The following is a 26522-nucleotide window of genomic DNA, read 5'->3' on the forward strand; positions in this document are numbered from 1 at the left end:
TTTAGTTCTAACTCAACCCCTTCTCTTACATAACCAGGACACACGTTAACACGGTGTTAGTTCAGCTCCATGAACCTGCTTTTGTGAATGTGCCACAGAGTGTGTTAGGCCTCATTGGAGGTTGGGCTTCATCATGCTGTGCCAAATCTAAAAAATGTACAGGTAAACCGAGGTATGACCGCAACAAAGCAGGTTCGAATGTTTAAATAACAACATGTTTAAAATGCCTTCATCTGGTATTTTCTTGAGGGCAGATGTAAAGGTCTACTACCCAATTTGAGCACCATGGGATCTAAAAATGCATAACTTTGGGTTCAGGTTTATAATTAAAGGGGAATTTTTTTTTTTTGGAGATCCATATTTTCACACTGAGGACAACTTATATGCAACTAATAAAAGTTTCAAACGCTCACTGATGCTCCAGAAGGAAACACGATGCATTAAGAGCCGGGGTGGAAAACTTTTGAACAGAATGAAGATGTGTACATTTTTCTAATTTTGCCTAAATATACATTTTTTTTTTTTTCATTTAGAACTGCCCTTCGGAAGCTAGAGAAGATACTTATGTTTCCCAGAAGACAAAATAAGTAAAATTTACTCTGATCTTAAAATTTAAAAAGTTTTCAGTGAGCATTTGAACCTTCTGTAATAGCTGAATATGAGTCCCTCAGTTGTCCACAGTGTGAAAAGATTTATCTTAAAATCATACAGTGATTGTTGGAAAGGGATTAAATACACAAAAATGCTGAAAAACAATGTCAGTAATTAACGGTATTGTCTCATTTATTTTAATATTTGGAATATTATTTATTTATATATTTTTAAAGTGAAGTCTCTTATGGTCACCAAGATTTATTTGAATACAATGTTTTAATACATTTTATAATTTATTTTAAAGTGTAATTTATGCTTGCAATGCAACATTATATGTTGAAGATAAATTTCTTATTATTTTCAACAATAAAAATGGTTGTGTTACATACTATTTGTGACTCTAGACCACAAAACCAGACATAAGGCTAATTTTTTTAGATTTATACATCATCTGAAAGCTATATAAATAAGGTTTACCTTGATGCATGGTTTGTTAGGATATGACAATATTTGGCTGAGATACAATTATTTTAAAAATCTGGAAACTTGAGGGTGCAAAAAAATCTAAATACTGTGAAAATCGCCTTTAAACTTGTCCAAATGATTTCTTAGCAATGCATATTACTAATCAAAAATAAAAATTTTATATATTTATGGTAGAAAATGTACTAAATATCTTCATGAAACTTGATCTATACTTAATATCATAATTTTTGGCATAGAAAAAAAAATTATCATTTTGACTCATTCAATGTATTGTTGGCTATTGCTAAAATATACCCGTGCTATTAAAGACTGGTTTTGTGGACCAGGGTCACATTTTACTCTAATAATTTATATAAAAATGTTACGATATCAAAAATATAAAATCCATTAATTCTGTAATTTGCATTTATTTTATGTTTCTCTTATTTCAAATTTCTGAATTTTAGAAATCAAAATGCAATCTTACTTATTATTTACAGTTTTAAAAAGGTTTTGTGCTTAATTAATTAAAATCACAAGGCAGTTCCTGCAAAGTACAGTTGTAATTCCAACTTTATTCATATTTAAGACATAGAGCCCTTATATGCAGTACAAACAGACATATTGTATAACCTATGTTGGATGTTATGAACATTGAAAGACCAACAGGCAGGTTACAATGCAAAGCTAAGCAAATGTTTAAGTTGCAAGTCTGTTATCTTCATAATGTGGAAAGCCAATGTGTTACAAATGCACAACTTCAGAGACATAGCAATGTTTACGGCAATTAAATTGCCAAATCCTTTGCAAGAGTAACTCCACACATGAAACTCAGAAACGGTACCATTGGGGGTTCTTGTTTATCATGAAGCAATATACAAATTTAGTGACAAATGTATTTAGAAATGAATTCCAGCTGGGGCTTATATAAAAGTAAAGTTTGCACTCTTTAAATTGATACATTTAAAGCTCAACAAGTATACAATTAGATTTCTTTGTATATATTTTTGTGTATACAAAAATAAAACTATGGTGACCACTTTTTATACATTACACAAAACATAAAAAAGCCATTTTAATGTTAAACTGTTAAATACATTTAATGATGTTAAACCAAAACCACCAGTGTAAAAATCTCAAAAGAATTTGCGAACATTCATGCTTCTCTAAGGTTGCAAAAAATCTTATTGGACATTAAGAAAAGTTAAAGCTCCTTATTTTATTGAATGAAATCATATGTATCCACCATGTGCTTCATATGTTCAGCACCAACAAGTTTTCTTACTAATCTCCAGAAAATGTTGGGTTTTGAATTGTGGTTGTAGCATTCTGGAATAACGGGTTGGTACCCTGTAGAAAGAGGAAAACATGATCTGCTTAATAAAAAGTCAAGCATGAATACTGAACAGTTTTAGGCAGATTGGCTGAATATGAACTGTAGGGGTATTATGTATAAAGAAAACAGCTTACAGAGCTTCTTTCATGTTTTCTGTCTTTTTCAAATCTCTTCCATTCTCTAAGGTCGCTCGCATACAGAACTCCTTTGACGATGAGGAGGATCAGAAGACCAATCAACGCCACAGCTGCCAGAGAACCTCCTACGATTGCTGCTATGTTTGGCCCCTCAGGACATTCTAACACAAGAAACAAAAAGGTAGAAAGCTTGATGCTTTTTAAAACTGGAACATTTGTCCAAAAATGACAATTCTGCCATTATTTACTCACCCTCATGTTGTTGCAAACCTCTTTACTGTTATTTATGCTGCCTAGCTCCAAAAAAACATTATAAAAAAGCCTATTATGACTACTTTTGAAGCTTTTATTCACTATAAGCTACTGTTTTGTTGTAAAGTTGAAGTCAAAGTCAAAAAGAAATTTTGTGTAAAAGATGTTTTTTAGCATTTTTGTGGATCTGAACCCTTTCCAACAATGACTGTATGATTTGAGATCCATCTTTTCACACTGAGGACAAGTGAGGGACTCATACGCTGAAAAACCAAATAATTTATGGGACCTGAAGGATTTTTCTGAAGAATAACTGGCAGTTTAACTGTTCAGGACAAACAAGGGACTCATGAATAACTATCACTAAAAAAAAAAAAAAAAAAATGCACAGCTATGGATCTTTCACGTAACAACACAGTATTATGAATCAAACGTATGTAAACTTTTGAACAGGGTAATCTTTATAAATTCAACTGTTATTTTCTCTTGTGCACTATATGTAAACATCTTTTATGTGAAATATCTTACGCAGGCCAGTACTAAATAAAAAATAACATGCCTTTTGTATGAACCCTCTCATTTGGTAAAATAATTAACATTTTGCAAGGTGTATGTAAACTTTTGACCTCAACTGTGTAAAGATTATACAAAAAAAAAAAATCTACTTCTGTGTTTCAAACAAAAAAAGTAACTGCAGGGTTCAACTTTAGACTGACATGAGAGTAAACGATGTCAGAACCCAAGTAACTAGTACATGTTTTAGTATTTCAGATGTTGTGTCTACCTCTGTCTTTGAGGACATTCACAAAGTAGTTGTCAAATCCTAGAAGTTCCGTCATTGTAAATATCATCCAGCAGCCCTCTTTATCTTTGACTCGACAGTCACTTCTGATCAATTTTTCAACCGTTTTAAGCTGCAGATGTTTACAGGCTGCAGAGCAGTTCTTCTCAAATGGACCTGTCCCAAAGGCCATACATTCAACACAGCTCCTGCAACAGGTCAAGAATTGTTAAGTCATTTTTAAACACATATATAAAATATAAAACATTTTATTTAAAGGGGTCCTAATATGCTCTTTTACAAAGTCTTTATTTTGTTTTGGGGGTGCACTAGATTATGCTCTCATGCTTAGTGGTTCAAACGCATTATTTTTCACATAATTTACATTATTACAATAGCTTTCTCCCCAGGATGGCACAAATGGCTCGATTAGTTCCCGGTTTGATGAAGGTCCGCCTTCCGAAAAACAAAATGTGTTGTGATTGGTTAGTAGCAGCACTGCATTGCAATTGGCGAAAAGCATAGACGGTGTTTCAGTCCTGCCACGCCCCTTCCCAAGCAGCTAGTTCTGTGTACAACTGTGCAAGCTAGATTAAAGTGATTCTTACATTTTAAATATGGATATATTTCTTACAAAAACACATCAGATCGCTAAAGAGGCTTTTACTGACCCCTCCGGAGCCATGTGAGGCAGATAGAGAGAAACACTTGTCTATGCCGTTCTAAAGCTTAGGAGTGCCAGGATTATTTTTAATATAACTCTGATTGCATTCGTTTAAAAGAAGGAAGTTATATACACCTAGGATGCACTGAGGGTGAGTAAATAATACACTACAGTAGTGTTGGTCCTATCGTCAGCCTGCGAGACCGCCAATACATGATTTCTCAATTATTGTGCCCCCACATAAGGCTAATAAAGCTATCTACACTGTATGATGAATAAATCTCTTACCACACACTGCACACGTCTACGCCGTGGCTCTGATGGAGCAACCATTGATCGCCACTTTAGACAATGCTTGTGTTTACATCAACCACAGCTCCGCATGTGTTTCGACCCTCTATACCACACCCATCAATGGAACGGCTCCAGCATGGCAACCGAAGCAGTTCGCAGACACTTTAGTTAATGCTCGTATTTATACGAGCCGCCCTTCAGCTCGCTGAAGCATCCTAGAAATGGCTGTCCATGCTACATCGCTAAAGTTAGGTGAATCCCCCACCTCGCCCCTCCCCACCCGCCAACGATTTGAATTTCCATAGTCGGGATTTATTTGAATGATATTCTAATGGACCGTGTTGTGACATCATAGCATCCTAAAAAAAACAAATGCTGTAGTCCAAAGAAGCTGTTTGTTGTAGCTCTTGAAAAAGAATTAAAAAAAAACTAAATATCTCCCTTTGGAGTGGACTTTGAGATTTTGCAGATGTTTTTATGCCTAAACATACACACCACACACTGGCTAAAATTCAAAAGGTGAAAAAGCATAATAGGACCCGTTTAACATTTTAGGCAGCGGCTACTTGCACTAAGTGAAAATAACAGTATTTTCTTAGCGATATGCTATTTACACTAAGTGCAACCAGAGATATGTTCTATTTATACTATGTAAAAATAGCAGTATTTTCTGATAGATATTTGCACCTGAGTACAGCAGTGCAGTATGCAATAGTGACATATTAAGTGTAAATAATGATTTTTGTTAAAATTCTGAAAGGGTGGTGACTTATTGGGACAATAAAACCCTTCCTGCACCTACCACTAAGCCTAACCCTAACCGATAAACACCTGTGAGGCAATTTTATACTTTTCAATTATTTCCTTGGTTTTATTGAAAATAAATGCCTTTACGATCTAATATGTGATCAAATTTTTTCTTACCCTGACTCTTCACACGGACGTTGGCAATTAGAACATGTTTTGCAGTAGGGTCCCTTGTATCCTCTCTCACATTCACAATGGTTACATACACATTTCCCACGGTTAAAACAAACACTTCCATCGGTCTTGCAAGCCTCATCGGATTTTGCGCAGCGACACGATGAACCCTCGTAGCCTGGATCACACTCACATTTACCACACTTGCATTTGCCATGACCTGTAAAATGACATCACATTGCACTTAAGAACTGATTTTAAAAAATGAACCATAAAGCATGTTAAATATGAGCTTTTTACATAAATCACCTGCACACTGTTTATTTTCAAATTTTTCACAGTGCTCATCGTCGCATTCACAAAATTCGCCGTAGAAATTGCCACCACTATCCGTATTATGACACTGACACCTTCCGCACAGACAATCTCCTTTGCCTTCGCATTCGGTCCCGTTGTCCTTTCGGCACTGTGCTTTTAATGAAGCTTCGTCCTTTTGGCCTAGTTTGCACTCACAGCGCTGTCCTAAAAAACCTGCATCACACCTGTGGACGTAGAGAAGTTGCTTATGACACTACAGATATATGCAGATACTCCTGCAATAGGTCAAGAATATTATAAAACATCTCATTAAATATATAGATTTTTTTCTGTTGTATTGATAGATTGCTTATGTTACATGTAAATTATAGATCAGAAATTTTATATACACTTACCAAAAGTTTTTGAACAGTAAGATTTTAATGTTTTTAAAGATACAATACAGCAAAAACAGTACAATTTTAAAATATTTTCACTATTTAAAATAACTGCTTTCTATTTTAATATATTTATTAAAATGTATTACTGTGATTTCTAGCATCATTACTCCAGTCACATGATCCTTCAGAAATCATTCTGAAATGCTGACTTGCTGCTCAAAAGACATTTATTAATATTATTAGTATGAAAACAGCTGAGTAGATTTTTTTCAGGTTTCTTTGATGAATTTATCTGAAATAGAAATTTTTTGTAACATTATAAATGTCATCACTTCTGATCAATTTCAAGAATCCTTGAAATTATACTAACTTCAAGCTTTTAAAGGGTATAGTGTATATTGTGACAAAAGCTTTTTATTTCAGATAAATGCTGATCTTTCTATTCATCAAAAAATCCTGAAAAAAAATAAAAATGTTTTTTTGATCTGAAATCAGCATATTAAAATGATTTCTGAAGGATCATGTGACACTGAAAACTGAAGTAATGATGCTGAAAATTTAGCTTTGATCACAGGAATAAACTGTATTATATTATAAAACATTATATTACATTATATTGTATTATAAAATATATTCAAATAGAAAGCAGTTATTTTAATTAGTAAAAATATTTCACAATTTTACTGCTTTTGCTGTATTTTAGATCAAGTAAATGCAGGCTTGGTGAGCAGAAACATTAACATTAAAATGCTAGAAAAACAGAAACATTAAAAATCTTATTGTTCAAAAGCATTTGATTGATAGTGTATATATGTATTTGTATATATATATATATATATATATATATATATATAAATATATATATTACATATATGGTATGTGGTGGTGTTCTGAAATGAGGAGGTCCTTTAATTTTATTTAATTTAAAATAAAATTTAATTTAGAAAATATGTCCCAGTCACATTTTCTTGGTTAAATAAACATTACTTACACTATCAGTCTATTCTATTTTATATTACATTTACAATGTAATCAATGTTCTATTTATTAAAACCAAATATGAACTTTAAGTCATATTTTGATGTACCAAATGCAGTTATATTATATCTTATATTATATTATATAAGTGTGTAAGTTGTTTACTTATTTTAATTTTTTTTTAAATTAAAGTCTTCCCATTAACGTTTGCTCAATTACCCACCGAACACTGTTAAAACTCAATGCGCTCAGGGGAGGCGAGAGAGACATTGATTCCTGCTGTAACTTTACCTGCTGGTGTCGCTGTTGGGCAATGTTTCTTTATAAAAAATGAGTGATTTATACACTTTTTAATGTTATATTTTGTAATATTGGCATTGTTTTATTTTTGTACTGCCTCACTTGCCTCCTCAGAGGAAACCCCCTGATATAAAAATAAATTTTAGTTATGTTTTTTTTATAGGTATGACCCAGACATGTTGTCTGAATTTCCCAGGGAAGCTGGCATTTTAAGTCAGTAAAAAATTATGAAAAAGAAAGCAATTAGAGTAACTGATGTTTTTCTCTTACTTGCAGCCGCCACAGACGACTCTACCATTTCTCCCACAGTGAGGATGAGGCTCTTTGTTATCATCACATTCACACTCGCATCGAGTCGCAATATTCACCTTCAGCTTTTCACTAAAGCCCAATGGCCCGATGTGGAAGCTCTGACTGGCAATGCATTTTGCTACCGTTACTGTCACCTGAAAAATCACCTGAAAAGATTATAGTAAGAGTAAGGTTATTTGCACAGTGTAAAGTCATATAATATTGCATTTGCTAAAATTTTCTAAAATGCAAACCCGAGATTTGCATCTGCACTTGATCAATTGAACTAATCTTACTCACCTCTTTACCAATGTTCACATTATCACATTTCCCCCTGTCACTGAGTTTATCTCCACCTTCACACTTTGACTTGTATTTCACAGATATGAAGTCTGGGAGGGCTTCATGAGCCATGATCACTTCAGAGGTCAAGTTCTGTTCAAACCCCATAGGACATTAATAAGGGTGTTAAACAGAAAAGATCCATATTGCAGTTTTTTACTTTAAAAAAATGTTTGTGCAAAGTGGAAATTCCATGCACTCACATTGTATGCATCCACAATTAGTTTGACAACATTGCTTGAATCTTCAGAGAGCACTCCTACTGCAGATTTAGGGATCAGTTTGCTCAGCTCCTGTTAAGGAAACAAGTCAAGTACACCATAGTACTTCAGCTACTAAGAATATTAATGTGAAATGTGTGTAAATGAAATAAAGCAAAAGGTGAAGTGAAATGATAATCATAGCTTTTTTACAGATCATTTATTTGCATAGTTTAGCTAAGCATGTTGTACTTACTGTGTACACAGTTTCCATTTTTTTGGTGACTGCAAAAATGGGTTGTATGTTTTGCTCTTCCAGTTTGCGAGCAATTTGTCCAACAGATGGGTAGTCCTAAAAACATGAACTGTATTACAGTTTTGATATTTTCACATGATGTGTAATCAAGGTACTGATAGCATCTAATAAATAAACTATTTTGCTTATGTACAACTTTAGGGCTACAAATTTGAAGAAATTCCTCAAGCCTGTAAAATTTTGTTTATGATAGTTGTCCCTGAGTTCCTTGTTTGTCCTGAACAGTTAAACTGCCCGCTGTTATTCAGAAAAATATTTCAGGTTCCACAAATTAGTTGGTTTTTCAGCATTTTTGTGTATTTGAACCCTTTTCAACAATAACTGTATGATTTTGAGATCAATCTTTTCACACTGAGGGCAACTGAGGGACTCATATGCAACTATTATGTCGCCTCTGGCTTGCTTAGTTGGGGACACTTTCCAGCGATATCATATACTATGGTGATTTCCGGATTTCTAATTGATTGTTTACAATAATGCGTTACTTACACACTATTGTGCTGTTTTAATACTGTTCAGTGCTTTGACACAATCCGTATTGTTAAAAGCGCTATATATATAAAGGTGACTTGACTTGACTTGACTATTACAGAAGGTTCAAAAGCTCACTGATGCTCCAATAAGAGCCAGGGGTGTAAACTTTTGAACAGAATGATGTGTACATTTTTTCTTATTTTGGCTAAATATCAGATTTTTTAAAAATGTAGTACTGCCCTTTAGAAGCTACAGAAGATACTTATATGTTTCCCAGATGACAAAATAAGTTAAAGTTACCCTGATCTTCAAATTCAAGTTTTTTTTCACCCCCTGTCTCTTAATGCATTGTTTTGAACAGGGTCACTATTATTTTCTCTTGTGGACTATATGTAAACGTCTTTCATGTGAAATATCTTATTCAGGTCAGTACTAAATAAAAAATAATATGCATTATGTATGATCCCTCTTATTTTAGTAAAATATTTAACATTTTGCAGATTTTGCAATGTGTACTATATGCAAAATCTTTCAGTTAATGTTTATTTAAAGTAGTGATTTTTTTATGGTTTTAGTTCAAGTTAACAATAGCCAACCTATGACTTCCCTAGTTTAGTGCAAATGCTTCTAATATGAATATTCTAAACATTTGATATATGACACATAAATATACCCCCGGTTTCACAGACTAAACTTAAGCCTAGTCCTAGACTAAAATGTAAGTCTGAGCTGTTTCAACTGAAAGAAATTTGCACTGACTGATCTAAAAAATATATCGGTGCCTTTGTTTTGTCTCAAGATGCACAACAGTAATGTTTTTTTCTAAGCAAAAATGACTTAAATATTCTAATTGAACTATCTGCTAATCCTAGCTTAGTCTAAGCCCTGTCTGTGATACCGGGCCATAAAGTATTAAATCATACCCAGAGGTTGCTCTTGCTGTACTTGTTGTTGACCAGCTGACAGGTTTCTTGGTTTGGTTCCAGAATGGCAGCAAGTTTTCCATCCCCTGCCATGTGGAAGCCATCATCGGTGGCCAACACCAGCAGCCGAGTGCTGTTTCCCCAACCGATCTCTTTCTGCATAGGTAACACATTTTGCTTTATATATATTTTCATGATAAAGAACATCATATCTCCTAATTAGGACCCAAAATAGCTAGGCTTAAAAATTATGTTTTGTGTCCATGTAACACGCTTACAGGGTCACAAAAAGTGTCCATGTAAGCATGGCTATAGTGTGGCTGATGTGATCTGTTAAAGGGATAGATCACCCAAAAAATGAAAATTTTATGTTTATCTGCTTACCCCCAGGGCATCCAAGATGTGAGGTGACTTTGTTTCTTCAGTAGAACACAAACAAAGATTTTTAACTCAACCGTTGCAGTCTGTTAGTCATATAATGGCATTGAATGGGCACCAAACCTTTAAAAGTAAAAAAAAACATGCACAGACAAAACCAAATTAAACCCTGCAGCTCGTGACAATACTGTACATTAATGTCCTAAGACACGAAACAATCATTTTTTGCGAGAAACTGAACAGTATTTATATCATTTTTTACCTCTGATACACAGCAATGTCCAACTGTCCTAAATGCATGCTCAGCATCCGGCACGTTACATTTATACAAGCTCTGGCGTAGTATACGCAAACACCGGAAGCGATCTGTCGCGTGTGTATGACACTCATTGTTTACACAGTGCACAGAGATTGTGGGTATAGTGGCTATTCAAAATACTTGCGCTTATCCTGATTGTTCAAACCGATTTAAAAGCTAAAAGATTACGTTTGCTTGTGCGAACTCATCCGGGACTGTTGACTTTTCACCGATTCCCAACTTCTGAGCCTGATCGCTTGAAGTTGGTTGCTTGCTCTTCGGCTGGATATCAACACACCCATAAACTTAGTAAAATTGTGGAGGGACTGCAGCAATCATTTTCCCCTTCCAGCGTTTGCGTATACCACGCCAGAGCGCGTACACAGGTAATGCGTCGGATGCTGAGCACACGCTCAGGACAGTTGGACGTTGCTATCAATCAGGGGTAAATAATGATATAAATACTGTTCAGTTTCTCGCAAAAAAAAAAAAACAATCATTTCAATGTATCGTCATGAGCCACAGGGTGTAATTTGGATTTGTCTGTGCATGTTTTTTTTTTACTTTCAAAGGTTTAGTGCCCATTGACTGCCATTATATGACTAACAGACTGCAACGGTTTGAGTTAGAAATCTTTGTTTGTGTTCTACTGAAGAAACAAAGTCACATACATCTTGGATGCCCTGGGGGTAAGCAGATAAACATCCAATTTTCATTTTTGGGTGAACTATCCCTTTAATATGGCTGCCAAAATAAATTTTTGCAATTTATGCATGTAGTGTGAAACATATCTAAGTCTCACCATGCAGACTGCGACTTGCATGATGGCATCCAGGCTTCCCTCTGGGGGGTCTAGGTTTCCGGATATATGCTGCTGGGCTACCATATTTTTGAACCTGTCCCCATCGGTTGTCAATGGAAGCACATGCTGAAAGCCAAATGCTGGCTGACACGGTTCTTTTTTATCCGAGCACGGCCGTTGGAGCTTCGCTTCATTGGTGTCGGTGTATGGAAGAAGTGTTTTGTCAACGAATGAACCAAAGCCTGCATCAGCAAGGTTGGTTCATGAAGCCATTGCCATAATCTTTTAACTCTGAATATGTATAATATTATAATATACATTTAGTCTAAATCATTTTTTAAATACCATTACCTATCCTGGCATGGCCGGTGATTCCACTGAGCTCAGAAAGTAAATTTTTTCCCAGATTTTTTACATTCTCCAAATCATCTTTCATGGAGTATGACAGATCCATTAGGTAGTAGAGATCTATTGGATAGCCTTGTGCCCTTTTAAAATGTAGATCAAAAGTGTAGGGCATCCCTAAGGAAAGAACACAAATTTAGTCATCCCGGTTCTCTAAAAGTCAAGTTTAAACTTAAATTAAAAAGGAAAGTTGTTTTGGTTGAGCAATACAGTAGATTTGTAAGAATGTAACATACCTGGTCTAAGATCCAGTTGTATTTCTTGTGGTTGGATTTGCACTGGATTTAAACCAGCACTTAGGGGCTTGTTTGCTGTTTTTGTAAAATCGTTTTTCGGATTTATTATGTCAGTGGGTTTACATCCTCTTTTAACAAGCAAAGCAACTGTGTTACAACGTACTGCTTCCTGCTCCCCGGCCTTGGTGAAATTCTGTGGTTTAAATTGGGACAGAGAGCATGATGTGAAGGAGATGTGATGCGCCAGTCATTATGTTTTTCTTTACTTGAAAAAGGTGTTGAGAATTCGACAAACCAACAGTGGATATTCCATTTCGATACTGCAATATTACAAATCGTATAGCTGACGTTGAATAGTAAAACTCTCAAGCTCCAATTAAATTCTCTTACAATAATGACACTTTTAGACTTTTTTTTCTTGCAATCAATAAAATTGTATTTAAAAGCTACTTAGTTGATACTATTAGCACTTGTGAAGAAATATTGATTGCTGGAGTTATCAAGCAAGATATTACTGAGCATAACTTTGTTTTTCATCTTTGAAATTATAATCATTTGTTAATTTTTAATTGTTGAGCCATATTTATCATTTTTTTCTATGCTAGTGTTGTATTTTCTGAAAAACGTGCACTAAACAGCATGTAAAAACAAACCGGCCACTTAAAATATCACCTTAGTCATTTTAGTGATTCTTAGTCCGAATTAGAGCTTCCCTTGACTAAAGATTTTTCTGGTCATTCATTTTAAGCATTAGTCGACTATTAGTACCATGTTTAATAAACCATATAAATCATAATAATGAGCCTTTAATTACCTGCATAGCCTAATACGAGCTCAAGCGCACTTAAAAAAGCTTGGCACTGGCAGATATAATAATTATGAATGTTTCAGGGAAAAACAGCAAGGAGACTGCATTTATGTTTTAATAATTTATTGATAAACTAGTGTTTTCTTTGTTTTCGCTTAAGAGATGAAGTTAGCCACATTGATTCGTCATCATGCATGTTTCATACAGATTTCATAATCTAAGAATATTTGTTTTCTATTTGAATTGGTTCATTTAAAAGTAGACATTTCACTCTCTATAGGTAGCCTTTATTTTTCATGTCTGTAAGACAAGTATACACAGTTTTGCGGTCAAGTTCACAGAGACATCCTGTTTGTTTTCATTATTTTACAAAAGCAATGTTTCACTGTTATTCAAAGTGCATACAAATAAACAAGTAAATAAAGAGTCTTTCCAGATTGTGCAAGTGACTGCACCAGAGCCACCATCTGTCATGCAGTGAACGAAAATATTCAGCTTCCACAATCAGACACTTGAATAGCACACATTGATTGAGCTGCCATGTAAAGTCGCTACTACTTACATATTTCAGATGAAAAGCTATATTTGAGGTCGATGTATGATAGGTAAGCGTTTGGATGTTCTGCCCAATGTACTATATTACCACATAGACCAGCCGTTAACGTCACAGACTTGAGTGATTTCGCCACTTCCTGTGAAATTTTTTTCTGCAACTAAGCGACTTCTCGTCAGTAAAAAGTTAGTCAACTATGCTATGCCGCATGTCAAATTCTAGCTATGTGAGAGACTAGGGATCGAAATTGTCTATTATATTAGCATGGACCGAGTTCAGATATTTTCTGAAGGCCAATTATATGATGTTTCACAGATTCCCAACCACTGAAAATCGATTTCACTGATACTAACAACACAAGACATTAAAAAGCACTTACCAAATCTTTACACCAGGCACAGCCCGGTCCAGACTTGATGCAGTCTCCACATGTGTTTACAGAGGCTTTTAAACATTGTTCCTCCGTGTAGACTGCAACAAACAGTTTAAACTTCAGTTATGTCTTGAAACAGTTTGTTTTGTTTGCATTATTCAGCATCATGGACATTTGTTCTGTTATTTAATAATGTAATTAAAAGACACATTAGCAGTCAAAAGTTTTTGAACAGTAAGATATTTAATGTCTTTTAAAGAAGTTTCTTCTGCTCACCAAGCCTGCAATTATTTGATCCAAAATACAATTGTATTTAAAACAAATGTTTTCTATTGTAATATATTTTTATAATGTAATTTATTCCTGTGATTTCAAAGCTAATTTTTTTGCATCATTACTCCAATCACATGATCCTTCAGATATCATTCTAATATTCATATTTCCTGCTCGGAAAAAAAAAACAACAAAAAAAAAACATTTATTATTATTATGTTTAAAACAGCTGAGTAGAATTTTTTCAGGTTTCTTTGATTAATAGAAAGTTCAGAAGAACAGCATTTATCTGAAATAGAAATCTTTTGTAAAATTATACGTCTTTATCACCACGTTTGATCAATTTAAAGCATCCTTGCTAAATAATAGTATTATTTTATATAATTTATTAAGATATTATACAATTATACTGACTCCAAGATTTTGAATGGTATAGTGTATAATGCTACAAAAGCTTTTTTATTTCAGATAAATGCTGATGTTTGGATACTTCTGCTCATCAAAGTTTTTTATATTTATAATAATAATAAATGTTTCTTGAACAGCAAATCAGCATATTAGAATGATTTCTGAAGGATCATGTGACACTGAAAACTGGAGTAATGATGCTGAAAATTTTGCTTTGATCACAGGAATAAATTACATTTTAGCATATATTTAAATAGAAAGCAGTTCATTTAAATAGTAAAATTCATCAGAATTTTACTGTTTTTGCTGTACTTTGGATCAAAGTATTGCAGGCTTGGTGAGCAGAAGAGACTTCTTTAAAAAACATTAAAATTCTTACTGTTCAAAAACTTTTGACTGGTAGTATATAAATACAAAACGCATTTATTTGAGAGGCACATGCTTTTGTTCCAAAACCTAGTGCACTCTGTTGGAATATATGTTAAAATGTAATTTATTCTTGTGATGCACAGCTGAATTTTCAGCACCTATTACTCCAGTTTTCAGTGTCACAATGATTCTTCATAATTTCTAATTTCCAAACCCGTAAGACTTTCGTTCGTCTTTGAAACACAAATTAAGATATTTTTGATGAAATCCAAGAGCTCTCTGACCCTCCATAGTCAGCAAGGATCCTACCACGTTCAAGGACCAGAAGGGTACCAAGAACGTCAACAATTTGTTTATTTTTTTAATTTATGTTGTTTGCACACAAAAAGTGTTCTCATAGCTTCATAAACTTTTTAGCTCACATGGACTATTTTGTTGATGTGCTTGGTACCTTTTTGCACCCTGTCCGTGGTAGGACCCTTGCTGTCTACACTATTAAAAATAAAAATGCTTCACGATGCCATAGAAGAACCTTTTTTGTCTAAATGATTACATAAAGAACCTTTGACATCCAAAGAACCTTTCTGTTACTCAAAAGGTTCTTTGTGGTGAAAGAAGGTTCTTCAGATTATAAAAAGGTAAGAAAGAACTGAATGGTTCTTTGTGGATCCAAAAATGGTTCTTCTATGGCATTGCTCTAAATCGCTTTAAAAAACAACAACAATAAAATAAAAACTTTTGACTGGTAGTGCATAAATACAAAATGCAATTATTTAAGAGGCACAGGCTTTTGTTCCAATTTGTTCCAATTGGAATATATGTTAAAATGTAATTTATTCTTGTGATGCAAAGCTGAATTTTCAGCACCTATTTCTCCAGTTTTCAATGTCACATGATCCTTCAGAAATCATTCTAATATACTTGTGTCTTAAATACAATCAAAAAGCTGTGTTCCTCTGAAACTGCTTTCCAATTGGCTTCCAATTTTGTTTATTGTGCAAACTGCACACACAGAATTTGGAGATATCATAGGCAGCAAAAGCAGCTGTATGCAATATACATACCCTGGCTTCCCACCAATAACAGGAGAAGGCCCCTCAGACACACTGCCTGAAGCATTTCCTAGTGTAAAACAGTATTCTTTATTATCACAGTTCCTCGTATTTCAGCTTCCTAAACAACTATTGAAAATGGCAGGAAATGAGCTTGCCATTGCCATCTGTTTAATAACCTTTCCTATACACGTGTAGGTTTGCAGCAGCTTTGCAAATAGAAAAGTGTGAAAAAATGCAGATGATGTTTTAGCAGAAGTGATGTGGGTGACACATCTCAGAGAAGTAACTGCCATACACGGTCAACTGACCTGCTTTCTTGACATTTTATTGGTTCATGGTGGTTTTATCGCATCACCCAATGAAACATGGCTTAGTTTCCCACGCAGTGCGCTACATTTACGCTGTCGATTCTACAGCGAGGTGTTGCTTACAGGAACATACAGAAATGCTGGTTTTATGACGCATAATGCACTACTTTTATCATACTTTATAACTGTATAAATTACTGTTCATTTTGCTGTATGATAAAGCAGTTCAGAAATTTTGTTCAAAATTTAGTTTGTGTTCATAATAAATTCTAATCTGTTGGAATTCATTTAATATATTCCCTTTAGTTGTAAATGTAGTTATTTGTCTCCAACATCTACCATAGTCCTCCATGAATCATCATCCTTACTGTATGAAGTGAGAAAATAAAGTCATCCTAGAGTTTACTGAATAATGTTAATCAGTATTAACATTTGATTCATTCTTGATAATACTCAATGTGAGTAACGGTTAAGCAAATAGAAACTATGCAACTGTTTCTTAAAGCTACAGTTACTATTATCAAAACTACAAAATATATGAAAAAATGAACAAAGAATTAGTCATGCTCAAAATGCAAAAAGCAAACTGCAAAATTAAGCATCAAACAGGCCTTACTTACTGTTGTCGAAATGCAACGCCCTAGAGAGATTAAGCCGTCATGAGATGTTTTTTGGTTTCCTCAAACAGAACACAGAAAGTAAGTTAGCAAACTGCTGCACCCATGACAGGAAAGAAGAGAGGAAGTAGAGTGATATAAGTCCTGAGAAAATATGGGCGTTGGGGTAAGGAGGAGATGAGATGATGCAAATCAACCATACGTATTCAACTAGAGTTTGATCTAAACTAGAGTTTTGAATGAAAGTTTCTACAATAGGAAATGTTACTGAGCGCCTTAGTAAGATATTGTAGCATTTTGGTACTAGTTCTCAGTCGCTTTATTAAAGAACTGAAGAGGGTTACTGTTTTGTCGGTAACCTACGCTGCTACGCACAGAACAAAACAAAAAATAACAACACTCGTTGCTCTCTGCTTTCACTTTCCCAACTAAATTTGAGCTCTCCCTATCCGTCCCTCCCTCATATGCTGGACCATCCCCTGCCCCTTAAAGTGAAAGAGACTAACAGCTATTGCTAAGTGAATATTGCTGAACATCATGACATTAACAAATGTCCTTCATGATTTGTTAACAACATCACAACATGTTAGGCATGGTTTTTTGATGTCAGAAACTGTCATAACTTACATTTTCATGACCATTTACTGCCTTTTCTTTTGACATTTACAGTTAAATGACTCTTTACTGGCATATGGTTCCATGAAGAACCTTTAACATCCATGGAAACTCCAAGGTTCTTTGGAAAATGTTTCTTCAGATTTTTTAAATCTAAAAGCTGTTCTTTGGTTCTTTAGGTTCTTCTTTGGCATCACTGCAAAAAAACCCTTTTCAGAATGAGATTGTACTTCTGCTTTAGCTTATTAGGAAACTCTACTGCAAGAATTGTTGTCTTTTGTATGACAAATGGCTTGTGATGTTCCTCATTTCTAAGATGCTTTTAATAAAAAGCATTTGCAAAGTCATTAGTCTGAACAACTATGATAACATGCGTTGTTGGTGCGTAGGCCAATAGTGAGTGCCACATGCGGTTCTTCTCAAACTATAGTATGTGGAGTGCCCCCAGGTGGTATTAAACTCTGGAAATTCATCATAATGAGAAATATACATTTAATAAATATATATTTGATTTGTCTTGTTTTTTTTTAATGTTTTATTCCTTAGGCACAATTTTAAGTTTAATAATTGAATAAAAGGCATATGAAATATGCGAAAGCATGTTCTATTTAAAGGCATAGTTTACCCAAAAATAAAAATTCTGTCATTAATTGCTTACACTTATTTCGTTCCAAACCCGTAAGACCTTCGTTCATCTTGAGAAAATGACCGATTGTTTCACTAGATAAGACCCTTCTTCCTCGGCTGAAAGCCGTTTGAAGCTGCACTGAATCTACATTTTGGATTTCTAATTTCCAAATCCGTAAGACTTTCGTTCGTCTTTGAAACACAAATTAAGATATTTTTGATGAAATCCGAGAGCTCTCTGACCCTCCATAGTGAGCAAGGGTCCTACCACGTTCAAGGACCAGAAAGGTACCAAGAACATCAACAATTTAATTTATGTTGTTTTAGTTTGTTTGCACACAAAAAGTGTTCTCATAGCTTCAAAAACTTTTTAGCTCACATGAACTATTTTGTTGATGTGCTTGGTACCTTTTTGCACCCTGTTCATGGTAGGTCTACACTATTAAAAATAAAGGTGCTTCATGATGCCATAGAAGAACTTTTTTTGTCTAAGTGGTTCCATAAAGAAACTTTAACATCCAAAGAACCTTTCTGTTTCTCAAAAGGTACTTTGTGGTAAGAGGGAAGATAAGGAGAGATGGTTCTTCAAAGAACCTTTGACTAAATGGTTTATGGTGGAACCAAAAATGGTTCTTCTATGGCATCGCTTTGAAGAACCTTTTAAAGCATCTTTATTTTTAAGAGTGTATGGAGGGTCAGAGAGCTCTCGAATTTCATCAAAAATATCTTAATTTGTGTTCCGAAGACGAACGAAGGTCTTACGGATTTGGAAAATTAGAAATTATGTTTTTTTAGAAAAACATTTTCGGATTTCTCTACATATAGTGGACTTCAATGATGCCTGCAAGTTTAAACTTCCAAAATGCAGATTCAGTGCAGCTTCAAAGGGCTCCCAGCTGAGGAAGAAGGGTCTTATCTAGTGAAACGATCGGTCATTTTCTGAAAAAATTACAATTTATATACTTTTTCAGAATAAGAATGAGCTTTATTGCCAGGTATGTTTACACATACTAGGAATTTGTTTTAGTGACAGAAGCTCCAAAGTGCTACAGAATGACCGTGACAAGACGATACATATTATAAAAAGAACAATATACAAGTATACAAGACAGACAATGTGCAAAAATAGCAAAGACATTTGAATGGAAGTAAGTATGTGCTTTAAATAAATAACGGAAAAATGAATAAAGAGTGTATAGTGTTGTATGTTCCACGATCAAGTGTTCATGAGATGGATTGCCTGAAGAAAGAAACTGTTTCGGTGTCTGGTCGTTCTAGTGCTCAGTGCTCTGTAGCGCCGACCAGATGGTAACAGTTCAAAAAGCGAGTGTGCTGGATGTGAGGGGTCCAGAGTAATTTTGGCAGCCCTTTTTCGTACTCTGGATAAGTACAGATCTTGAGGGGTAGGGAGGGTTGTACCAATGATTCGTTCAGCAGTCCGGACTATTCGACGTAGTTTTCTGAGATCAGAATTGGTAGCTGAGCTGAACCAGATGGTAATTGAAGTGCAGAGGACGGATTCAATGATGGCAGAGTAAAACTGTTTCAGCAGTTCCTGTGGCAGGTTGAGCTTCCTCAGCTGGCGGAGGAAGTACAGCCTCTGCTGGGCTTTTTTAGCAATGGAGTCTATGTGAATGTCCCACTTCAGGTCCTGTGAGATGGTGTTGCCTTTTTAACCTCAAATGCTTGTCTTGTCTAGCTCTGTGTGAACTCTGGGTCAAGACAGTTAGGGTATGTCGAAAAACTTCCATCTCATTTTCTTCTCTAACTTCAAAATCGTTAGGGAAATTTAATCGAGTTTAAATTTCCAAAATGCAGATTCAGTGCAGCTTCAAACTGCCAGCTGAGAAAGAAGGGTCTGATCTAGCGAAACGATCGGTCATTTTACTTTTTAACCTCAAATGCTCATCTTGTCTAGCTCTGCATGAACTCTGCGTATTCTGGGTCAAGACAGTTAGGGTATGCCGAAAAACTCCCATCTCATTTTCTTCTCCAACTTCAAAATCATCCTACATCACTGTTTTACCTTTTTTTGTAAAGGGTGTTTGATCTTCTTTGCACGTTTAGTTTGTAAACACTGGGTCGGTACTTCTACAGTGACGTAGGACAATTTTTTGAGATGTAGATGAGCGATGTAGATGAGCATTTGAGGTTGAAAAGTATATAAATTGTCAATTTGTTTAAAAAATGGCAGATTGTTTCGCTAGATAAGACCCTTTTTCTTCAGCTGGAATTGTTTAGAGCCCTTTGAAACTGCATTTAAACTGCATTTTAGAAGTTTAAACTCAGGGGCACCATAGACGTCCACTATATGGAGAGAAATCCTGAAATGTTTTCATCAAAAAAACAATTTCTTATCGACTGAAGATAGAAACACATGAACATCTTTGATGACAATGGGGGTGAGTAAATTATCTGTAAATTTTTGTTCTGGAATTAACTTCTCTTTTAAAATGGATTTCAAAAGTGTTTAAAGTAATGTTTGAATTGTTTTTTTTTTGCAATTTTGTTCAAGATGCTGCTCTGGTAGGATCCTTCCACAGATCTGAAAAGGGCTCATGGATAAACTCGTGAGAGTCTCAGCATTGGGATTTATCCTCACTGGATGGATACTGAAAGAATATTGTCAATAACCAAAACATAGTGCTTGTTGTAAAATGTCATTAAGTTTATGCTTAAAGAGACTGTGGTGGATTTTTGATGAAGAACCACTTTGTTAATGTATTCATCTTAGGGGGTAATAATTCTCAGCAAGTGAACAAAAGAAAGACATTACACTTACTGAATGCTTACTTCCTGTGGTGGGTCACACCCAGAGCAGCACCACAGTTGTTAAACTTTAAATCATCCTACTCTATATCACTTTCTGTCTGCTTACGTGGTGGTTAGAAAATGATGATTATCAGCTTCTCAACAAGGAAGTTAAACCACTAAGAGGGAAGTAGCTTGTGCTGTTTTTTTCTAAATATATTTTAAAAAAGTGGGTGGAGGGCGACTGACACAGACGCTAGTCATTTATCATCTTTTCCAACATTATACTTTTAGAACTTTATTTTAACATTTTATTTTAAAATGTTTTGACTAAACCATACAAGTGTGATTTGAAATCAGTTACAAAATTTGTGTTCAAGGGAAGTGTGTAATTTCTGGGCTTCCTAAGGCACCAACCAGTTTGACAAACAACAGTAGACAAGAGAGTGTTTAAAAGTTTGCTGGCAATAGTTATTATCTTTGCAATTCTGTTTGATGCCATCAAGAACACTGAATATTTCACACCTCACTTTTTTAAAAGCTATGTACTTCACTAATCTACAGCAATTTTTTTCAGATTTTTTACACTACCCTGACCACACTTTGTCCTAATTGAGATTTGCACTGTTATTGACCTCAGATTGACCTTGTTATCTGAAAAGCTGTAAAAAAAGATTAATGTTTTATTCCAGTGTATTATGGCATACATACATTGGACTGACATTTCACCAATGTCAAAAATGAAAAGGCTGTATAATTTAACAAATGACATTTAAAATGAAGTTTTTGTCATTATTTTTGCCGTTTAAATATACAAAAATGCACCTATTGAAACAGCCACATGCTGTATGTTGGGAAAGCCAACCATTTTGGGACATGCATACTATTTTTACTGCACATGTTTTAGGGAGATTTAACTTTTTATCTGACTAACAGGGTATTTCTGAACATTTCTAAATTGCTGTGGAAGTAGCGCCATCTACTGAGAAGTGTGGGCATGGCAGAATTTTTTTTTGTTTGTTTTTTTTGTTTTAATGTTTATTAAAGAAGTCTCTTCTGGTCACCAAGCCTGCATTTATTTGTTCCAATGTACAGCAAAAAATTCCAATTTTAGAACTGTTTTCTATTTGAATATTTTAAAATGTAATGTATTCCTGTGATTTTAAAGTTAAATTTTTAGCATCGTTACTTCAGTCACATGATCTTTCAAAAATCATTCTAATACTCTGATTTGCTGTTAAAAAAACTTTATTATTATTATTATTATGTTGAAAACAACTGAGTAGATGTTTTCAGGTTTCTTTGATGAAAAGAAAGTCGAGAAAAACAGCATTTATCTGAAATAGAAATCTTTTGTAGCATAAGAAACAAATTATACTGACTCGAAGCTTTTGAATGGTATACTGTATAATGTTACAAAAGCTTTTTATTTCAGATAAATTCTGATTTAGATCTTTCTATTCATCAAAGAATAATAAATGTTTCTTGAACAGCAAATCAGCATATTAGAATGATTTCTGAAGGATCATGTGACACTGAAGACTGGAGTAATGATGTTGAAAATTTTGCTTTGATAGAATAAATTGCATTTTAAAATATATTCAATTAGAAAAGAGTTAAGGTAGATAAAATTACTTTTCTGGATTACATTTTAATGGTTTTAATGATTTCAATAACCAAAATCATCTCCAATTAATAGATTTTATTAAAAATAAAATGTTAAGTAAAATTGTTGATTTTTTTTGGTGGGAAATTAGTTGTTTAGATTAATCGATAAATTAGTGGCAGCCCTACAGCACAAACATATTTGCTCTCTTCAGTGTTGATAATCTGTGTATAAAAGAGTATGCTTCACAAGCATTATGATACTTTTCTTGCAAAATCAGCTCTGTATCATTTCTCAGACAATTAAAATTGAAACAAAACTTAAATCAATCAACTAACTGATTTATCATCCAAACCAATATACAATAATTGATCCAAGTATAGCTGAAGTGATAGTAAAGAGACTGCATGGGTTAGTTTTCGTTGCTTGACTGTCTGGAACAAAAAAATGAGGAAAACATTTCTCCAAATCAATACAAATTGATTTGATTATTTCACCATATTCCCACATTTCATTAAAAAAGGAATTCTCAACTCTGGGCCACAAAATCCATTTAGTTTAGCTCCAACCTTGATGAAACTCACCTGCCTGTGACTTTCTAGGGTTCCTAAAGACCTTGATGAACTTGTTCAGGTGTGTTTGATTAGGGTTGGAGCTGAACTCTGCAGGAAAGTGGATCTCTGATGGATCAGTCTGCTAACCTCATTGGGTCAAGTCACACCAATAGTAGTCAAGCAAGTTAATTCTCTCCACCCACAATTTAGACTAATTAATACGGCCTTAACTCATTCACCAGCTCTCTTGGTGGTAGTCTCTGTTTAGAGCAGCTCCTTGAGTTTTCAGCACTTTAGTACAGGTGATTCTCCCAGCGATCGCTCCTGAAACATTGCAACATACTAGAAATTGAAGATGCGGTGGTTTCTGCTTTTCTTAGAATGGCTTGTGGACTGGGCTCGTGGTACATACTGGAATCTGTTCGGCAGGAGAAGTGGCCTTTGCAAGGGGACCATCAGTCCTCTAGGCCCACTAGTTATAGATCGAAACCAAAAAGACCCAGTTCTTCGAAATGGTACGTAACATTTATTTTTGAAGTGTTGTAGTGAAAGAGACAAATATCTACTGCTACCTAACAGTACTTCTTGCCTTACAGCATTTGATAAATTTGAAGTACCCCAAAACTTGGACGTCATTGTGATTGGTAGCGGTATCGGTGGTTTAACAACAGCAGCAGTTTTAGCCAAACTAGGAAAGAAAGTCCTGGTGCTGGAGCAAGATAAACAGGCCGGAGGCCTGTGTAAGACCTTTACTGAAAAAGGCTTTGAGTTTGACTATGGTAAAAAGCCCTCAGTGACATTCATTGTGCTGTCTAATGAACAAAAGCTAAATATCTGACTTCTGTAGTTGACTCTGTGAATGTTTTTGTCAGGCTTCCATTATTTGGGACAACTTCATGAGAACAGCTTTCTGAGGGTTGCATTGGATCTGATCACTGATGGCCAGGTGCATTTTGCTGAGCAGGGTTCCCATGTGGACACGGTTGTTATTGGTACAGGAGCTCAATGTAAAGAATACACCATCTACAATGGTAAGGAACAGATGGAGGCTCATCTTAAGAAGCAGTTTCCCAATGATACTAAAGCAGTGGAGGAGCTCTTCAAAATCATGAAGGTATTTGTTGAATTCTCCAAAGCTTGTATTTATCAGAACATAAGTGTATGGCCTTCAGTGTCCTGTAAATTGTCTCTTCCTTAGATCTGTTCTGAGAAGATCCATCTGCTGTGTATGCTGAAGATGTTTCCGCTCTGGTTTGCTCGCTTCATCCTGTGGAGTGGAATCGCTGATTCAATATCCCCAATTTTCAGATACTCCCGCACTAGTACAACTGATATGGTCAAGTCTCTTACCAGCAACCAGGACCTCCTCACAGTGTTTTCTCAAATATTTCATGGTAAGAGTAGAACACACATGTCTGTTCAATGCACGTTTAGTGTTTTAACTAGAATACTGTTTCTCCAAGGTGTCCCACCCAAAAAGTCAAGTTGCATGATCGACGCCCTCTTCCTGCACCATTTCAAGCGTGGTGTGTACTATCCTGAAGGCGGTGCCAGTGAGATCCCTTATCACATCATTCTGGTTTTGGAGAAAAATGGAGGGAAGGTCCTAGTCAATGCTCCTGTGTCCAGCATTCTAGTTGAGGGAAAACAAAATGCATGTGGTGAGTTACTGTATATGAGCTGGGGCTGTTACAATGTCATCTTTTATTTATGGGCTTCACTAGTTGCAGATGCATAAAATGATGGGTATGTAATCAGTCTTTTTTGACCAGGAGTGATTGTGAAAACTGGTGGTAAAGATTTTGAAGTTCGGGCTCCTGTGATCATTTCTAGTGCTGGCATGTTCACCACCTTCAAGAAGCTTCTGCCTCCAGAGATCCAGGCAAATCCAGGTAAGTGGCTAAATGCATTCAATATGTGCGGTACAAGGTATTGCAATAACTCTTAAGTTCTGTGTTGCTGGGTAGCTTTTTTGGGGTAATGCTTACATCTGCTTCTCCTAGAGGCCCAAACCTATCTGAATACTCTAAAACCAGGCAAAGGATTTTTCGAGGTGTTTGCAGGCTTTAATGCAACTACGGAGGAACTAGGCATTTCTTCAATGAGCATGCGACTTTACAAGAGCAACAACATGGATGAAATGTAGGTGTGCACTTGCATCAGTCACTTTTCTGTTTTAAAAGTGCATCTATATTCACTAACCATTTGCTTTGCTTTAGGATGGATGAGTACTTCGATTCAGACAAGGATGTTGCACCTGACCATATCCCTATGATGTACGTTTCCTTCCCCTCTGCTAAGGATCCCTCTTCAAGCAGTCGTTTCCCAGGTTAAATTTCACACTCCATTGTACATCCAAAACCATCAAAGTGAACGATCTGACTAAACTGTATTTATGGGTGGTTCGTGTTTTAGGGCAGTCACGTATGGTGATCCACACTATGGTCAATCCAAAGTGGTTTGAACAGTGGAAGAACATCAGTGAGACTGAAAGGGGTGAAGACTATGAAAAATACAAGATGAGGTTTGCTAATCATCTATTTGACTGGGTTTGTGTCCACTACCCAAAGCTGAAAGAGAAGGTAAACTTTGGTTATGCGTGCTGCTTAAAAGAGTGTAGCAAAGCGTAATCCCATTTATTTTTGTGACCCCCCCCCTCCCCCCTTTTTTTGTTTTGTTTTTTAGTTGGCCATGTTGCATGCACTCACTCCCATTAGCATGCATGGGGTGGGGGCTACATATGGGCCAATGGCAGAGCACAGTCTGGAGCGATACCAGCCCCTAAACATTGCCATGACCAGGTGCAACACACCTGTCAAGAATCTCTACCTGACAGGTGATACTCCATTACAAGTATAAGTTTCAATCAAATTATGTGGTCCAAATATAAAGTTTCCTATATGAAGGCATTTTGTTTCACCTCAGGACAAGACATTTTCTCCGCTGGTTATGCTGGTGCTCTACATGGTGGACTTCTCTGTGCTTCAACTGTTATGGATCGTTGTCTGTATATCGACATCCTGCTCCAACAAAAGAAACTAAAAGAGAAGGTGGTCAAGAAACTAGAGTCTTATTTTTAGTGACAACTGATTGCTTGCTCTGAGTAAAAACCAAAATGCTGTTAAAGATGAGCTCAAGTACAAAGTTTGATCAAAAGGTATCTCTTGCTGTACGTTTGTCTTTTTTTGCTGTATGTTTGTGTGCTGCACATTCTTTAAAAATGTACAAATGCCCAAACAGCCAGTTTTGCCATTTTGTGTGCAACATGTGATCAATAAATGGACTGCATTACTACTGCCTCAATTATTCTTTTTGGCTCCAAATGCATTACTATTTGTATATGTCATACCAAGGCAACAGAAATATTTGCAAAGCAATTTCCCCAGCACACAAGGAAAAAATAATATCCTGATGCACTGTCTCAGTGACGGATGTTAAACAAGTCTTTTAAGTGACTGATTCAAAGGCTATCCCGTAATGCAAATGCCTAGGAGTCAATAAATCTATCAATACACAAGCC

At 35.4% G+C, this 26522-nt stretch overlaps 2 protein-coding genes across 2 annotated transcripts; one reads left to right on the forward strand and one right to left on the reverse strand.

The window, feature by feature from the left end:
* Nucleotides 1-1609: 1609 nt before the first annotated feature.
* Nucleotides 1610-17257, reverse strand: itgb2 (integrin, beta 2). The gene is made up of 16 exons (XM_073845767.1): nucleotides 16853-17257; nucleotides 15934-15991; nucleotides 13826-13917; nucleotides 12086-12278; nucleotides 11796-11966; nucleotides 11445-11686; nucleotides 9967-10122; nucleotides 8510-8605; nucleotides 8257-8346; nucleotides 8012-8146; nucleotides 7691-7878; nucleotides 5754-5986; nucleotides 5448-5664; nucleotides 3569-3774; nucleotides 2530-2693; nucleotides 1610-2409 (listed from the first exon to the last, which is right to left on the reverse strand). Exons 2-16 carry the CDS (start codon nucleotides 15986-15988, stop codon nucleotides 2344-2346), a joined length of 2304 nt encoding a protein of 767 aa, XP_073701868.1. The 5' UTR covers nucleotides 15989-15991; nucleotides 16853-17257; the 3' UTR covers nucleotides 1610-2343.
* Nucleotides 17258-23357: 6100 nt separating this feature from the next.
* On the forward strand, nucleotides 23358-26082 carry LOC141340187 (inactive all-trans-retinol 13,14-reductase-like). The gene is made up of 11 exons (XM_073845112.1): nucleotides 23358-23517; nucleotides 23599-23781; nucleotides 23875-24116; nucleotides 24201-24396; nucleotides 24466-24663; nucleotides 24775-24894; nucleotides 25006-25144; nucleotides 25222-25331; nucleotides 25418-25584; nucleotides 25688-25838; nucleotides 25928-26082. The coding sequence occupies exons 1-11, from the start codon at nucleotides 23358-23360 to the stop codon at nucleotides 26080-26082; spliced, it is 1821 nt and encodes a 606-aa protein (XP_073701213.1).
* Nucleotides 26083-26522: the final 440 nt, after the last annotated feature.

This window comes from Garra rufa, chromosome 8, assembly GCF_049309525.1.
Source record: "Garra rufa chromosome 8, GarRuf1.0, whole genome shotgun sequence".
In the NCBI taxonomy this organism is placed as follows: Eukaryota; Metazoa; Chordata; class Actinopteri; order Cypriniformes; family Cyprinidae; genus Garra; species Garra rufa.